General features: G+C 39.1%; 1 protein-coding gene across 3 annotated transcripts; it reads left to right on the top strand.

Moving 5' to 3' along the window:
* The first annotated feature begins 208 nt into the window (after positions 1-208).
* Positions 209-12,881, top strand: LOC148374242 (WD repeat-containing protein 48). 3 transcript variants are annotated; one of them, XM_088334154.1, is made up of 18 exons: positions 209-318; positions 965-1,105; positions 1,183-1,258; positions 1,347-1,559; positions 1,677-1,765; positions 2,961-3,062; positions 3,392-3,616; positions 4,379-4,453; positions 4,599-4,701; positions 4,789-4,886; positions 4,971-5,078; positions 5,622-5,718; positions 5,798-5,926; positions 6,039-6,144; positions 7,058-7,145; positions 8,335-8,411; positions 8,488-8,680; positions 11,612-12,881. In XM_088334154.1, the coding sequence occupies exons 1-18, from the start codon at positions 271-273 to the stop codon at positions 11,705-11,707; spliced, it is 2,064 nt and encodes a 687-aa protein (XP_088190280.1). In that variant the 5' UTR covers positions 209-270; the 3' UTR covers positions 11,708-12,881. The 3 variants fall into 3 exon arrangements, with proteins under 3 accessions (XP_088190280.1, XP_088190273.1, XP_088190264.1); XM_088334147.1 differs by having other exon boundaries at positions 1,180-1,258; XM_088334138.1 differs by having other exon boundaries at positions 235-318; positions 1,180-1,258; positions 5,798-5,893.
* The last annotated feature ends 50 nt before the right edge of the window (positions 12,882-12,931 follow it).

The raw sequence follows: 12,931 nt of genomic DNA, 5'->3' as shown, positions 1-12,931 counted from the left end.
GAGACCCTTTTCTATTGTGTTTTGATATAAGTTTGCATAATAAGGAAATGATTCGGCTATGCTGTCAGGAATAGCGACTAAAGAGTCGCTCGCTGTTGTTTCGGCCGCTCTATTTGCTCCGTGTGTGAAACATGGATACCGTAACTATGGTGGGCGTGGCTTATCACTCTGTCGGATACACTGGCAACTCTACCCACAATCCTCTGTGGCACGTGCTTTCATTTAGTGCCCCGGATGTAGCATCACATGAATTGACTGTCAACATGCAAGATGGCCACGCATCACAGGCAAAATGCTGCTGGGCGGAGAAAAGTACAGGTAAATTCCAAGAGTTGCCCTATTTCTCGCTGAGCACCTGACAGCGGGTACAGCATGGCGACCGGTTTGAGCGAGTCTTCCGTGGATAATAGTTGACCATTCGCAAGCGTCCATAAAAAGCAGCATCGCTGTTATGACTCTTCAAAGTCGAGCCGGCTAATTCAGCTAGCTTAGCTTACTGTGCAGCATTTTGTGCTAACGTCGGCGCCAAAATGAAATACTTTACTTGCATTCCCTCAACGAGTACGTCTCGGACAGCATCATGTTCAATGACTGCTCTTGTCAAGCATTATCAGGAGAACTTTGTTGCATCATTTTGGTTATTTATATTGGATTTTGCGTCACTCTAGGTGGGCCCTGTCTAATTGCTGGGAGCATAAACGGATGTTGCCCGGTGTGCAATAATTGTCTTCTATCGATGTGTTTCTAGTACAAGACCAATTGTTGCTGTTTTCCATGTAGTGGGTTGCACGTATTTTCGATTGACGTTATCATTCAAATGCGCCTTTATTCACCTCTCGCGACTTTAGTAGGATTACAATAGAAACGTAAATATTATTTTGGAAGCCTTCAAACAAAATACCTATGAAATAACAGGTGGCTGTCCTAGCAACCAGACCTCATCTCCCTATTCTTGCTGCATTAGGTGTCTTACGTCATTAGAGATGAGGTGGAGAAGTACAACAGAAATGGGGTGAATGCTCTCCAGCTAGACCCCGCGTTAAATCGGCTTTTCACAGCAGGAAGAGACTCAATTATACGGATATGGAGTGTTTACCAACATAAGGTATCTAATGTCAATATGCCATCATCCATTCTTGTAAAAGGCAATCATGTAATAAATTGGTCCTCTCATTGCAGCAGGACCCGTATATTGCTTCAATGGAGCATCACACAGACTGGGTCAATGACATAGTTCTTTGTTGCAATGGGAAAACATGTAAGTTATATCTTCTTAAAATGTTTTAACTATCCAGATATTTAGAGCTTCACACTAATTGACTGCAATGGTAACCATTTGTTGTCAGTGATATCTGCATCTTCTGATACGACTGTAAAAGTATGGAACGCGCATAAAGGTTTCTGTATGTCAACGTTACGAACTCACAAAGACTATGTAAAAGCCTTAGCCTATGCTAAGGACAAGGAGCTGGTGGCATCTGCTGGGCTTGACCGGCAAATATTTCTCTGGGATGTCAATACTCTCACAGCACTAACTGCTTCCAACAACACTGTAACAAGTAAGTTGTGTTTTGCAGATTGTGTTTTGGCCAAAACACTCAATTTGGTTGATCTTATATTATTGTATTTCATTTACCTTACATTGCATGTTTAACTAAGTAAAATGTGTGCAACAGCTTCGTCGCTCAGTGGGAACAAGGATTCAATTTACAGCCTGGCCATGAATCAGATGGGCACAGTGATTGTGTCTGGATCAACAGAAAAGGTGCAGCTTCTTTGTCCTCTTTATTAGTGCCTGTTTCAAGAACTTTCGTAGCAACTGTCCTTTGTGTATGGGGCAATATGTAATGCGTTGATAAAATATGAATTGGTCAGTTGCTCCTGCGAAAAGGAGTAATTGTAAGGCATTATACAAGTACGGTGATAAGCACTTAAAACCTGCAGTCCACACCATTTTTTATTCACAGGTGTAGTTTCTGTCTTGCTGCTGACTTATTTGCAGAATTACTGTATTCCGCTTTTGAACACACATTTGGAATTGCTACCGTTACTCAGTCTCCCAGCTCTTGTCATGCGAGCAAGCTTTCGGTTCGATGCAAATAACTCACAATTGTTAATTGTGGACCGATTTGGGAACAATTGTCTCCTCAGACAACCACAACTTTGAGCACGACTACAGAAGCTTGTGATCCTGGTAAAGCCTTGGCTAATGCTAAATTGTATCTTTAAAGTTTGAAATCTTTGAACTATTCAGAGCACTCACCAAATACTCTTTGTTCTTCATTCCCTAAAGGTTTAAAGTTTACTTTACCAAACCAAACTTTATTTGGATTTCACTTCAATGCTTTTGCACACCACATTCACATGTGGTATGCTCTACTTTTGGACCAAATTGAAACATAATCTTACAGGGATAAGTGAGTGTTAATTTTGTTTTCCGATCATGGGTCATTATATTACATATTTTCTCATTTCCAATCTATTTTCATCCAACTCCGCTTGTAATGCTATCAGAATTCGGTTTGTGCGATTCAAATTTAATCAACTCTTAGTTAAGAATGAATCAAAAGCTGTATACGTTTCCCATTGATTCTATGAAGTTTTTGAGTGACCATTTTGCATAATATTCAGCTGCTCCCAAGCTTTGGAACAATCTACCTCCGGACCTCCAAAACTGCACACCCCTCTCCACTTTTAAGTCCCGTCTAAAAACACACCTGTTCAGGACTGCCTACAACACATAGCTTCTCCATTTCCTATGTTTTTATGATTTTATGTCTTGTTTTTTATTTATTATTTTGCTTACAACTTTTTAAATTGTATTTTTTCATTGTCTGTACAGTGTCCTTGGGTGGTCTGAAAGGCGCTTTTAAATAAAATGCATTATTATTATTATTATAAACAATTGTTGTATAATTTTTCACCATTTGTCTGCTTAATGCCCTCGTTTTCTTTCTCAGGTTCTGAGAGTTTGGGATCCCCGAACATGCGCCAAACTGATGAAACTAAAAGGCCACACAGATAACGTAAAGTCGCTGCTTTTGAATCGGGATGGTACTCAAGTAAGTGTAACTGTTTCTAATTAGACCTATATCTGCCATTCTTCCTGAGCCAAAATAGATTATCTTGAGCAAGAAAGCTAAGAACCATTGTGTGGAACTCTTTTGTAGCGAGGCAATAAAAATGATCATTATTTTATACAATTCTTTTTTTCTGGGTAATTACATTTCTTCCAGCAGTTTTATATACATGAAAATCCTTTCTGACATACTGCCTGAGAAAACAGATAATGTAGATTTTGATTCAAAGATTAGCCATCTGCACCAATAAATAAAGAGGCCAATAGTTTTGAAAAAAAATGATATCATGAACCTGCTTTGCTGTCCTGCAGTGCCTTTCGGGCAGTTCGGATGGAACGATTCGTCTATGGTCTCTTGGTCAACAGCGATGCATCGCCACATACCGCGTGCACGATGAAGGCGTTTGGGCATTACAGGTCAATGAGGCTTTCACACATGTCTATTCCGGAGGCAGAGACAAAAAGATTTATTGCACGGACCTGCGCAACCCTGACATCCGTGTTCTTATCTGTGAGGAGAAGGCTCCGGTGCTCAAAGTAAGAATCCACTCCTTGTGCTTTGTCAGACAAATCTCGACATTAATATGTTCCTGCAGGGAAACAAGAGATCCAGTGTCTCCTTTGAATTTTATTTTTTTTTCCTTATTCATCTCCTCACAAAAATTGGAACTCAATGTTTTCATCTATCTCATCAACGCTCACACCATAACAGTGTAGTCCTTCAAATAAGAATGGCACACTGTTAGCTTTAATTTGGAATTCGGAAAATAAAACATAGATGTGCAAGTCAAGTCAAGTCAAATTTATTTATATAGCCCTTAATCACAAAAATGTCTCAAAGGACTGCACAGGATTACAGTTACAAAATTACACAATTACCTGATCTTAAACCAGCATGCGGGCAAGGAAAACTCAAAAACCTCAGTGTGAGGAGAAAAGAGAAACCTTGAGAAAGGACCTCACATGTGGTAATCCCCCTCCCAGGATTGACCAGGGTGAATTACAATTAGCTTTACTGTACACATAATAGTAAACATAAGGTAAGATGTTGAAAATGTCCGGAAAGTGCATGACATCAACGACGCCCCCAGCCTGCAAACCAGTCCAGAAAGTCTATGACGGCCACGACGCTGCCTCCCGTCTCTGCACATACATTTGGAGGTTACTTTACTATAATGTGGGCTAGCTTCCGAATGACTATTTTTGCCATGGAAGGAAAATAACTCCATAAACTCTACACCCCTCTTTTGGATGCAATGGGCTTTATTCAAACCTGCTGTTTTTTGTCTGTTTGCACAGATGGAATTAGACAGATCTGCTGACCCGCCTCCTTCTATTTGGGTCTCTACCACCAAGTCATCTGTTAATAAATGGGTAGGAACGCATGATGTAAAGGATAATGACTCTAGAATACAGTGTAGTCCAATTCATACTATTAAGTAACAATGATAACATAGTATTACGGTATTGTAATTTTGCATGATTTGATTAATTATTTGGCGTTTGTTTGTCTTTGCAGTCTCTGAAAGGAATGCACAACTTCCGATCATCGGGAGAGTACGATAACGACTGCAGCACCCCTTTAACACCTCTGTGCACACAGGCAGAACAAGTCATCAAAGGTAAATATATTTTTATGTCGAGCTAGAAGTTTTTCTTCAACCTTCTTTCCTTGGTTGAATGTGAAAAGGTTTGAATTTCTTTTGTAGGAGGGGCTAGTATTATACAGTGTCACATCCTGAATGACAAGAGGCATATACTTACCAAAGATACAAACAACAATGTGGCTTTCTGGGATGTTTTGAAGGTAAACAATAGCAGTTGACTATGCTCTACGCAACATCTTCAAATCAGTCTTTTGGCTTGAATGAAGCCTTTGTGTGATCTTCAGGCTTGCAAAGGTGAAGACCTGGGCAAAGTGGAGTTTGATGAGGAGATTAAAAAGCGCTTCAAGATGGTTTATGTGCCAAATTGGTTCTCGGTTGATTTGAAAACTGGGGTGAGTCCAATTTTGCCTGTCATATGCATCTTTTTTCCCTTCTGCTTATCTACCCTTTTATCAGTAAAATGTTTCCCTACAGTGCTCTTAGCATCAGACTGATATTAGGATCACTTCAATGGAAGTCACTGTATAAGACATCACACTAAAATATTCATTGTAAATACCTTAAAAATGAACTATTGTGGTGTCAAAATATATGCAATGATGAGCAGATCAGGTTCTCCAATTCGAAACAAAATACTGGGAAAATTGAAAAAAAGAATTACTGATGTAACATCCTCATTTCTTCTTACTGGCCTTTGCATGTTTAACTTGCAGATACAAATGTATACCTGCCTTATTTGAAGCGAAACTCTCATGTGCTGCTCAATACAACATTCTGTCTAATATTAAAATATTGCTTTGGTGCCAACTTGGGAGGGTCGCCTAAATTTTAGATTTCCTATTGAGTAATTAGGGTACGAGTCAAAGGGGAAAAAACCTTCGGCCTTGGTGCTAACATGAATTGCAACTTTGTCTGTGCTGTACATTGCTGAACAGATGCTCACCATTACACTAGACGAGAGCGATTGCTTCGCTGCCTGGGTATCCGCAAAGGATGCCGGTTTCTCAAGCTCTGACGGGTCCGACCCCAAACGTAGGAAAGCTGAAAAGCGAATCTAGGCTGCAGTGGTGGCAAGTTGGATTATTCATACCCTTCTGATTTGTTTCTGTAGTCAACCTGGGCGGACTGCTGCTTCAAGCTCTACTGGAGTTCTGGCCCCGAACTCGAATCAATTCTGTGGATGAGGAAGAGAATGAAGTAAACCACGGTGGGGCAGTCTCGCATCAATTACCAGCACAAAGTACAATGGCAACAAAGAAATGTTGCTTTTACTTTAAGCAGCTTTTCAGTCAATTGTCAACTGACTCAGCAAATCTATAGGTTAACATATTATATGCTGTTACTTTCAACAGTTAATGGAGAGCAGGAGAACCGTATCCAAAAAGGAAATGGGTACTTCCAAGTGCCGCCGCACACACCGGTTATCTTTGGGGAAGCCGGTGGCAGAACACTTTTTAGGTAATTTTGTATTTTTACTGTTTCAAAAACACTAAATGCAGGGTTTGTATGGAAATTATCCAAAATGCTTGAATTTTGTTGCATTTTTAACGATCGGAAAAGTACTTGAATTTTGAGCAAAGTGCTCGTAAATGCTTAAACTTGTTGCCATGTTTCTTAAGTATGCTTAATATTAGGCCTACATTACTTTCTGGTGGCTTTTCCATTGCATTTCTTCTTCCCTTGTGATTAACAGCTGTTGGTTTTAGTTCTATGGCATCGTCCTATAAAGCCTCATGGCCTTCTACGGGTCGTGCCCAATAGGACAAGACCGGTGCATGCTACACCTAATCGGGGCACTTTTAAATGTGTATCAATGCAACGATTACTTATCAATTATGGATCTCTGTTATAGGCCATGCAAAAAATGTAGGTAGCGTTTCCTAGTGCTAAACTGTAACTGGAAAAACTTCCTGCAACTGAAAATGTAAGCAAAATGTCAGTCATTTTTACCCAACGCCTATTTGGGGAGAGATTTGTTCACATTTTACTCAAGATCTAAAAGTTAAATGTCTTGATAAATGCACACTTAAGATGAAAAAATGCATGTATAAATCGCAGATATATTTCATACTGGATTTTTGCTTTTAATGGTACTACGTTAATTGAAAAATTGGCTTTGAAAATCCTTAAAGTGCTTACATGTGCACATTTTGGTATGAAAAAGGTGCACAAACTGAAAATGGCTACATTTAGTTTTAAGCGTTCTTTGTTTTTTCTGTATAATGGTACAATCATTTTGAGCCTGCATATGAATAGTGTGCAGTTAGGAAAGCTCTTTCTCAAAATGTCACTCAAGCGTTTGAGAATTTGAACTGTGAAATTTAAAAGGACCACCGCAGATGGTTTCATTACTGGTATCATCCTGCTCCAGGTTGCTTTGTCGAGATTCAGGAGGAGAGACTGAGTCCATGCTGCTGAATGAGACTGTTCCTCAATGGGTCATTGATATAACTGTAGATGTGAGTAGCGTTGTTCTTTTCTGCTCATAAGAATTACCGTATTTTCCGCACTATAAAGCGCACCGGGTTATAGGGCGCACCCCCAAAAAATAGTCTATTGTCCGATATTTTCCATACATGAGGCGCACCGGATTATAAGGCGCTACAATGGGAACGTCGAATTTATTACCCCCCTTAATATTCAGAAAGCTTGCAAAGAAGCAAATACGTGTCGTAGACACGTGCGGATGCGGTGTCCGTACGATGTCACCAAACAAACATTTCTTAGTTTCCATTTTATTTTTTGCTGGCAACTGTGGACAGCAAAGTAAGAATTTTATTGTGCAGGGAAACGGGGTTCTTTACTGTGCATATGACAAACACTTTGAATTGAATTTAGTTTAAAAATAGACTCATCACAGAAACATCAAGATCGTTCTAAAACAAGATACCGGGAAAATATAAAGCCGCATAGCTCACCGAAGTTCTCTTGCAACCTTCACGTTCATTAATGATACGTAACCATGGTCTTCTCACAACCGTGAGTGTAGTAAATCCAGGAGAGTAAAATATTTACAAATACAGAATAGTAAAACATGTTTTCTCTATGCCGTGGTGCAACGCAGCTGTTTGATTCACATTCATCTTTTTCGGCCAATTGCAGGCTTTGTTTCGCCCCTTTAGCCTATGCGAGCCTGTAAATGATAAAAAGGATCCGCCCCCTTTACCTCTGAATAACTTTAGCCAATAGTGACTGATTCAAATGATGATTGACGCATTGGTTAGGAAATGAAACGCCGGTATATAAATCCCAGCATACACCGCGGACTACTTCGCCTTTGGGGGAAAATCTAGTCGGCGGCTGCTTGCCTTAGTTGCAAGACTTTGCGACTTAATATTGATCCATACATAAGGCGCACTGTATTATAAGGCGCATGGTCAGCTTTTGAAAAAAAAATAAAGGCTTTTAGGTGCGCCTTATAGTGCGGAAAATACGGTAATTGTATTTGACAAAATTGTCAAAAGTGAATAATCTTGAGATTTCCATAATATTGTGTTGGCGTACTTGATGCGGTTGTGTGCATTGATTAACCCAATCAATTTTGATCCCAATTTCAGCATGTCAGTTTTATTCACGTGTTCTGTCAACTTGTTGGGATGTTTTGTCATCTTGTCAACTGCATTCCACTTATGTGTTTCTTTTTGACAGAAAAATATGCCCAAGTTTAACAAGATTCCGTTTTACCTCCAACCTCATTCATCCTCTGGGGCAAAAACTCTGAAGAAGTGAGTCTTTCTCCACTCCTTAAAATTAAAGACCAGCCTTCTTTGGTCCAACTTATTTGCCCTCTCTGCACCACAGGGACCGACTTTCAGCCAGTGATATGCTTCAGGTGAGGAAGGTGATGGAGCATGTGTACGAGAAAATTATCAATCTGGACAACGAATCGCAGACCACAAGTTCTTCCGCCAACGACAAGCCAGGAGAGCAGGAAAAGGAGGAGGACATGGCCATGCTAGCTGAGGAGAAGATAGAACTCATGTGTCAAGACCAGGTAAATTTTCATGTGAATGACTCTTGTTCAGGCATGAAAATCCGTCGCCTTTCCGCGGAATTCGCTGTTTTGATGTCAAAATAGGCGTCTTACAAGATCCGTGTAGCTCAGAGGGTTTTTTTTTATTCTATGCAGGACCATCTTAAAACAATAACCTGCATTTTTTCATATGTCCACTAAATAGCAACAAAACACAACTCCCAAAGCTGTATTTGCTACCATTCATCAATCTAACTCAGGGGTGTCCAACGTGGTGCCCTCCTAAGGACAGCTGAGGTACCCACAGACCTGTTAGGTCATTGTGATTTTCAAGTTGTTGTTTTTTTCATTGTTGACCGGGTTTATTTAACCTCACATCCAGTAATTAACCTGATGATAGTATGGTGATAACATGATAAAATGCGTATCAAGCTGGGTGCCCTTTGGGCTAATTACTATAGTACCCCTCGGCTTGAAAATGTTCAAGGCCCCCCGATCTAACTGAACAAGTGCCCTATGCAACTGTGTTCTTGCGTTCAGTGGTCTAGTGGTTCTACTGTTCGGATTGCTATGTGGCCAATGCAACACAGACAAATGTTTACCCATTCAACAAAATATATATATATATTTTTCTTTTATTTCTTCCTTTTAAGGCTTTTATCACGTGTTTATCCCGGGGTGCCACATCTTATCTTGGAGTTGCAGAAAAACGCTCTGATGGCAAATTGACAAGCATTCTTAATTGGCATTGCAATGACACAAACAGCCTGACAGCAATAGATTTACTACATGAATGGCTTTAAAGTGACTTGCAAATAATACCTTCAATTGTTTAATGAAATCTCAGTATAGCCTTTGTTTAAAATTTGAATGCAGGACAGTTTAAATTATACAACTAATAAGAAAGTCCATAGATGTGCTATTCAACCCATTCATTTTCACATGATTGACAGTAGTGTCAATGTATCTCTGGGGATCTTTTTTTAATTAAATTGTTTTTATTGTCATTGATGAGATCCGCAGGTTTGTGAGCGTTCTCCATTCGGGCCTCGGTGCTGTGGAATGCTCTTCCCCCTGAGATTCGATCTGCAACCTAAGTGTAAATGTTTAAAACTAAGCTTAAAACACACTTCTATTCTATAGCATATGAATGACCTATATTTTACGTTGACGATAAGTGTATTATTCGCCCTCATGTAGGTTTTAGATGAGAGGATGGTGTCATAATAGTCTGTAGTTTTCAATAGTCTTTGATCTGTGCAGCCTTTTGAGACTCTTTGTGAGTAAGGGCTATACAAATAAACATGACTTGACTGCTCACCGTTATTAGATATGGTACTTCAATGAAAACATGTATTAAAGCCTTCAAAGAGAAAAATAAGATCAAAGGCAAAAAAAAACAACCATAATCAGGCGTAATCCCTTATCTTGGTTTCTGTGCAATATGTGTGGTGCCTCCTGCTGATTACCGAAACTTTGGGTTGAGAAGTGTACTGGAACTAGAGGTAAGATCGGGCCAAAAAAAAGCACCCGAGCCCGACGCAGGCCCGAGGGGTATTAAACCCGACCCGGACCGAGCCCGACTAATTAACTGGATTTGCTGGCCCGGCCCGAAAGGGGCCCGAAATTACATATTTTATTTATAAGGAGGGGTGATTTATGATAACAAATTAAACTCTGCCTTTTGTTACAACATCTAGGCCTAAGTTAAATAAAACTGTATAAACATTTACATCTTTTATATTTCTGTGTCTGCACTGCAGATGTTACATTAAGCGACAATCTGTCATTGACGTTTTTTTTTTTTTGAGGTAGCGAAAACATTTAAGGGCGTCCGTCATTTTGACGACTTGATCATTGGGCCATAATCCACAGCAGCAGTAGTAGTACGTCCTTAAGATTTTAGCGCAGCACTTTCATTGAGTGGGTGTTGACGTGTTGTGCCCTTTTCCGACTCCTATGCAAATTCCCCCCCCCCCCCTGATCGTATTCTATATAAAACGCTTATTAAAACAATAAAGAGAGCTAATTATAATAATTGGGAGATCCTAGTCTATATAACGCGTTTATTTAAACAATAAAGCGTGATTTTATTCTGCAAATTGCGTTTTTTAACGCGGATGAAAATGTCACCAACGTCAATGTACGCTTCCGACAAAAGCGATCGTATTCTATATAAAACGCTTATTAAAACAATAAAGCGAGCTAATTATAACAATTGGGAGATCCTAGTCTATATAACGCGTTTATTTAAACAATAAAGCGCGATCGTATTCTACAAATTGCGTTTTTTAACGCGGATGAAAATGTCACCAACGTCAATGTACGCTTCCGACAAAAGCGATCGTATTCTATATAATACGCTTTAAAACAAAATAAAGCGAGCTAATTATAATAATTGGGAGATTCTAGTCTATATAACGCGTTTATTTAAACAATAAAGCGCGATCGTATTAAGAGGACAGCAGTCACGTCACGTGCACAGAGCATGCTCTGGCTCCGTTAAAAGCAATTACAGCTCCTTCTCCGTTTTATCCAAATTATTTATTTTATAACAAGTATTCCTTGGTCTAGTATCCATACATAGTTTAAGTATATATTTTTAATGAACATATATTTATAATTATTAATTAATTAAAAAAAAAAAAAAAAAAAGCAGGAGCGAACCCGACCCGACCGTATGACTGACATTTCAGGCCTGACCCGGCCCGAAATTGCCTCGGGTTCGGGCTCGGGCCATAAATCTTAGGTCTAACTGGAACCTTTTTTTTTTTTTTTTTTCGTTTTTATTCTCACCTTTTTAACCGCTGACCGATATTCATGCCCGCTTGTCTAACGCCAACAAACAATTTAATAATCTAATGCTCTTCATTCCTTTTCACGTCATTATCAGTTCTGGCACTCACTCCAAAACCAATGCTCCAGTAACGGCTTGTTTTGTCTTCTCACAAGGTTCTGGATCCCAACATGGACCTGAGAACAGTTAAACATTTCATCTGGAAAAGTGGTGGGGATTTGACGCTTCACTATCGGCAGAAGTCAACGTGAAAGTCCATTTGGAAAAGCAGGAACTTGGGAGTTTTTGTTTTTCATTTTCCTTTGCCAATCACCACTCATCAGACTATAGTTTATTGAAGTCCATTCACAGTCAAACGGTTGTAGTTTCCAAAGGAATCCAACAAGATCTTTCCAAGGATGTGTCATACCAGGCTGGGACAGCCAAAAGACAAAATTACTTTGATTTTTTTTTTTTTTTTAAAGAATGAACTCAATCTTACTCTGCAGGACTAAAACCGTTTTTTTTCTGTTTATTTTTCTACATCATGTTTATTATAAACTGTACATTCTTGTCGTAGTGAATGCGGTGTGTGTGTGCAGAATGTTTTACTACATTCCAGACTTGTGCTTGTTGTAAAAACACTCCAGTGTCAACAGAATCTCTGGTTTGGAACGGCCACGCTTTTCTGGAAGTGGCGTATTTGCTCATCCTCACTTGAACATAACTTCCACTCGGATATATGACAGAGTTTGAACGTTACACAACTGTCTTTGTCTATTTTAGCTGTCCTGTTCTTAATGAGCAGAATGATTTCATGCTAACCTTGTGTACAAAATATTTGATTTGTGACATTTGTTTTTGGGAAGAGGCCGGAGGATTGCATCAATTTGTTGTACTTAATACTGACGATTATTTTTTCCAATTCCTTAAAAGATATTCATGGCAGTTATTTATCATGGATGATACAAATGGCATTTGTTGTATTCACTACAACCTGGACATTGCAGTTTACTCTTCAAGAATGTTTGTAGTTGTCTAAAGCATAGAAATATTAAATTATATACGAATATATAAAATCTCACTCTGAAATTGGGTAATCTTTAATGACTTGGTTTGGTGTTAGAACTGTTCTTAATGTATAGTTTTATTTAAATAGCCCAAATGAATTATGGTATATATTTTGTCTGAACCAAAACAACTGATAAAACGTTTTTTTTCCTGGGTATCACCAGATAGAACAGATCTTTTTATAGTAAAGTTGATATATGTATACTATGTAGTCACAAAGGTTGATGTGAACACATCAGGTGAGCTCTACTTGGCACAAACAGAAGGATTACCCCAGTTAGGTGATAAACTGTAATATCCATTGTTGTAATATCTTGTGAAATATGTATATTTTAGGCTTCCAAAGAAATAAATTGGAATGGTTTAACAATGATACATTCATGGGGTTCATGCAGATGTGATTTGATATCAATGTTTGGCAGATG

This window comes from Urocampus carinirostris, chromosome 1 (genome assembly GCF_059441175.1).
Source record: "Urocampus carinirostris isolate Australia breed hairy pipefish chromosome 1, RoL_Ucar_1.0, whole genome shotgun sequence".
In the NCBI taxonomy this organism is placed as follows: domain Eukaryota; kingdom Metazoa; phylum Chordata; class Actinopteri; order Syngnathiformes; family Syngnathidae; genus Urocampus; species Urocampus carinirostris.
Note: the sequence above shows the minus strand (reverse complement) of the source record. Positions and strands in the feature narration are given on the sequence as shown.

What these genes read in the sequence shown, in the direction of transcription:
- LOC148374242 (XM_088334147.1), top strand. Translation starts at nt 271, where the DNA reads ATGGCCACGCATCACAGGCAAAATGCTGCTGGGCGGAGAAAAGTACAG. An exon ending in CGGTTGATTTGAAAACTGGG is followed by an intron (nt 5,079 to 5,621) that starts GTGAGTCCAATT and finishes ATTGCTGAACAG; the next exon opens with ATGCTCACCATTACACTAGA. An exon ending in TGACGGGTCCGACCCCAAAC is followed by an intron (nt 5,719 to 5,797) that starts GTAGGAAAGCTG and finishes TTGTTTCTGTAG; the next exon opens with TCAACCTGGGCGGACTGCTG.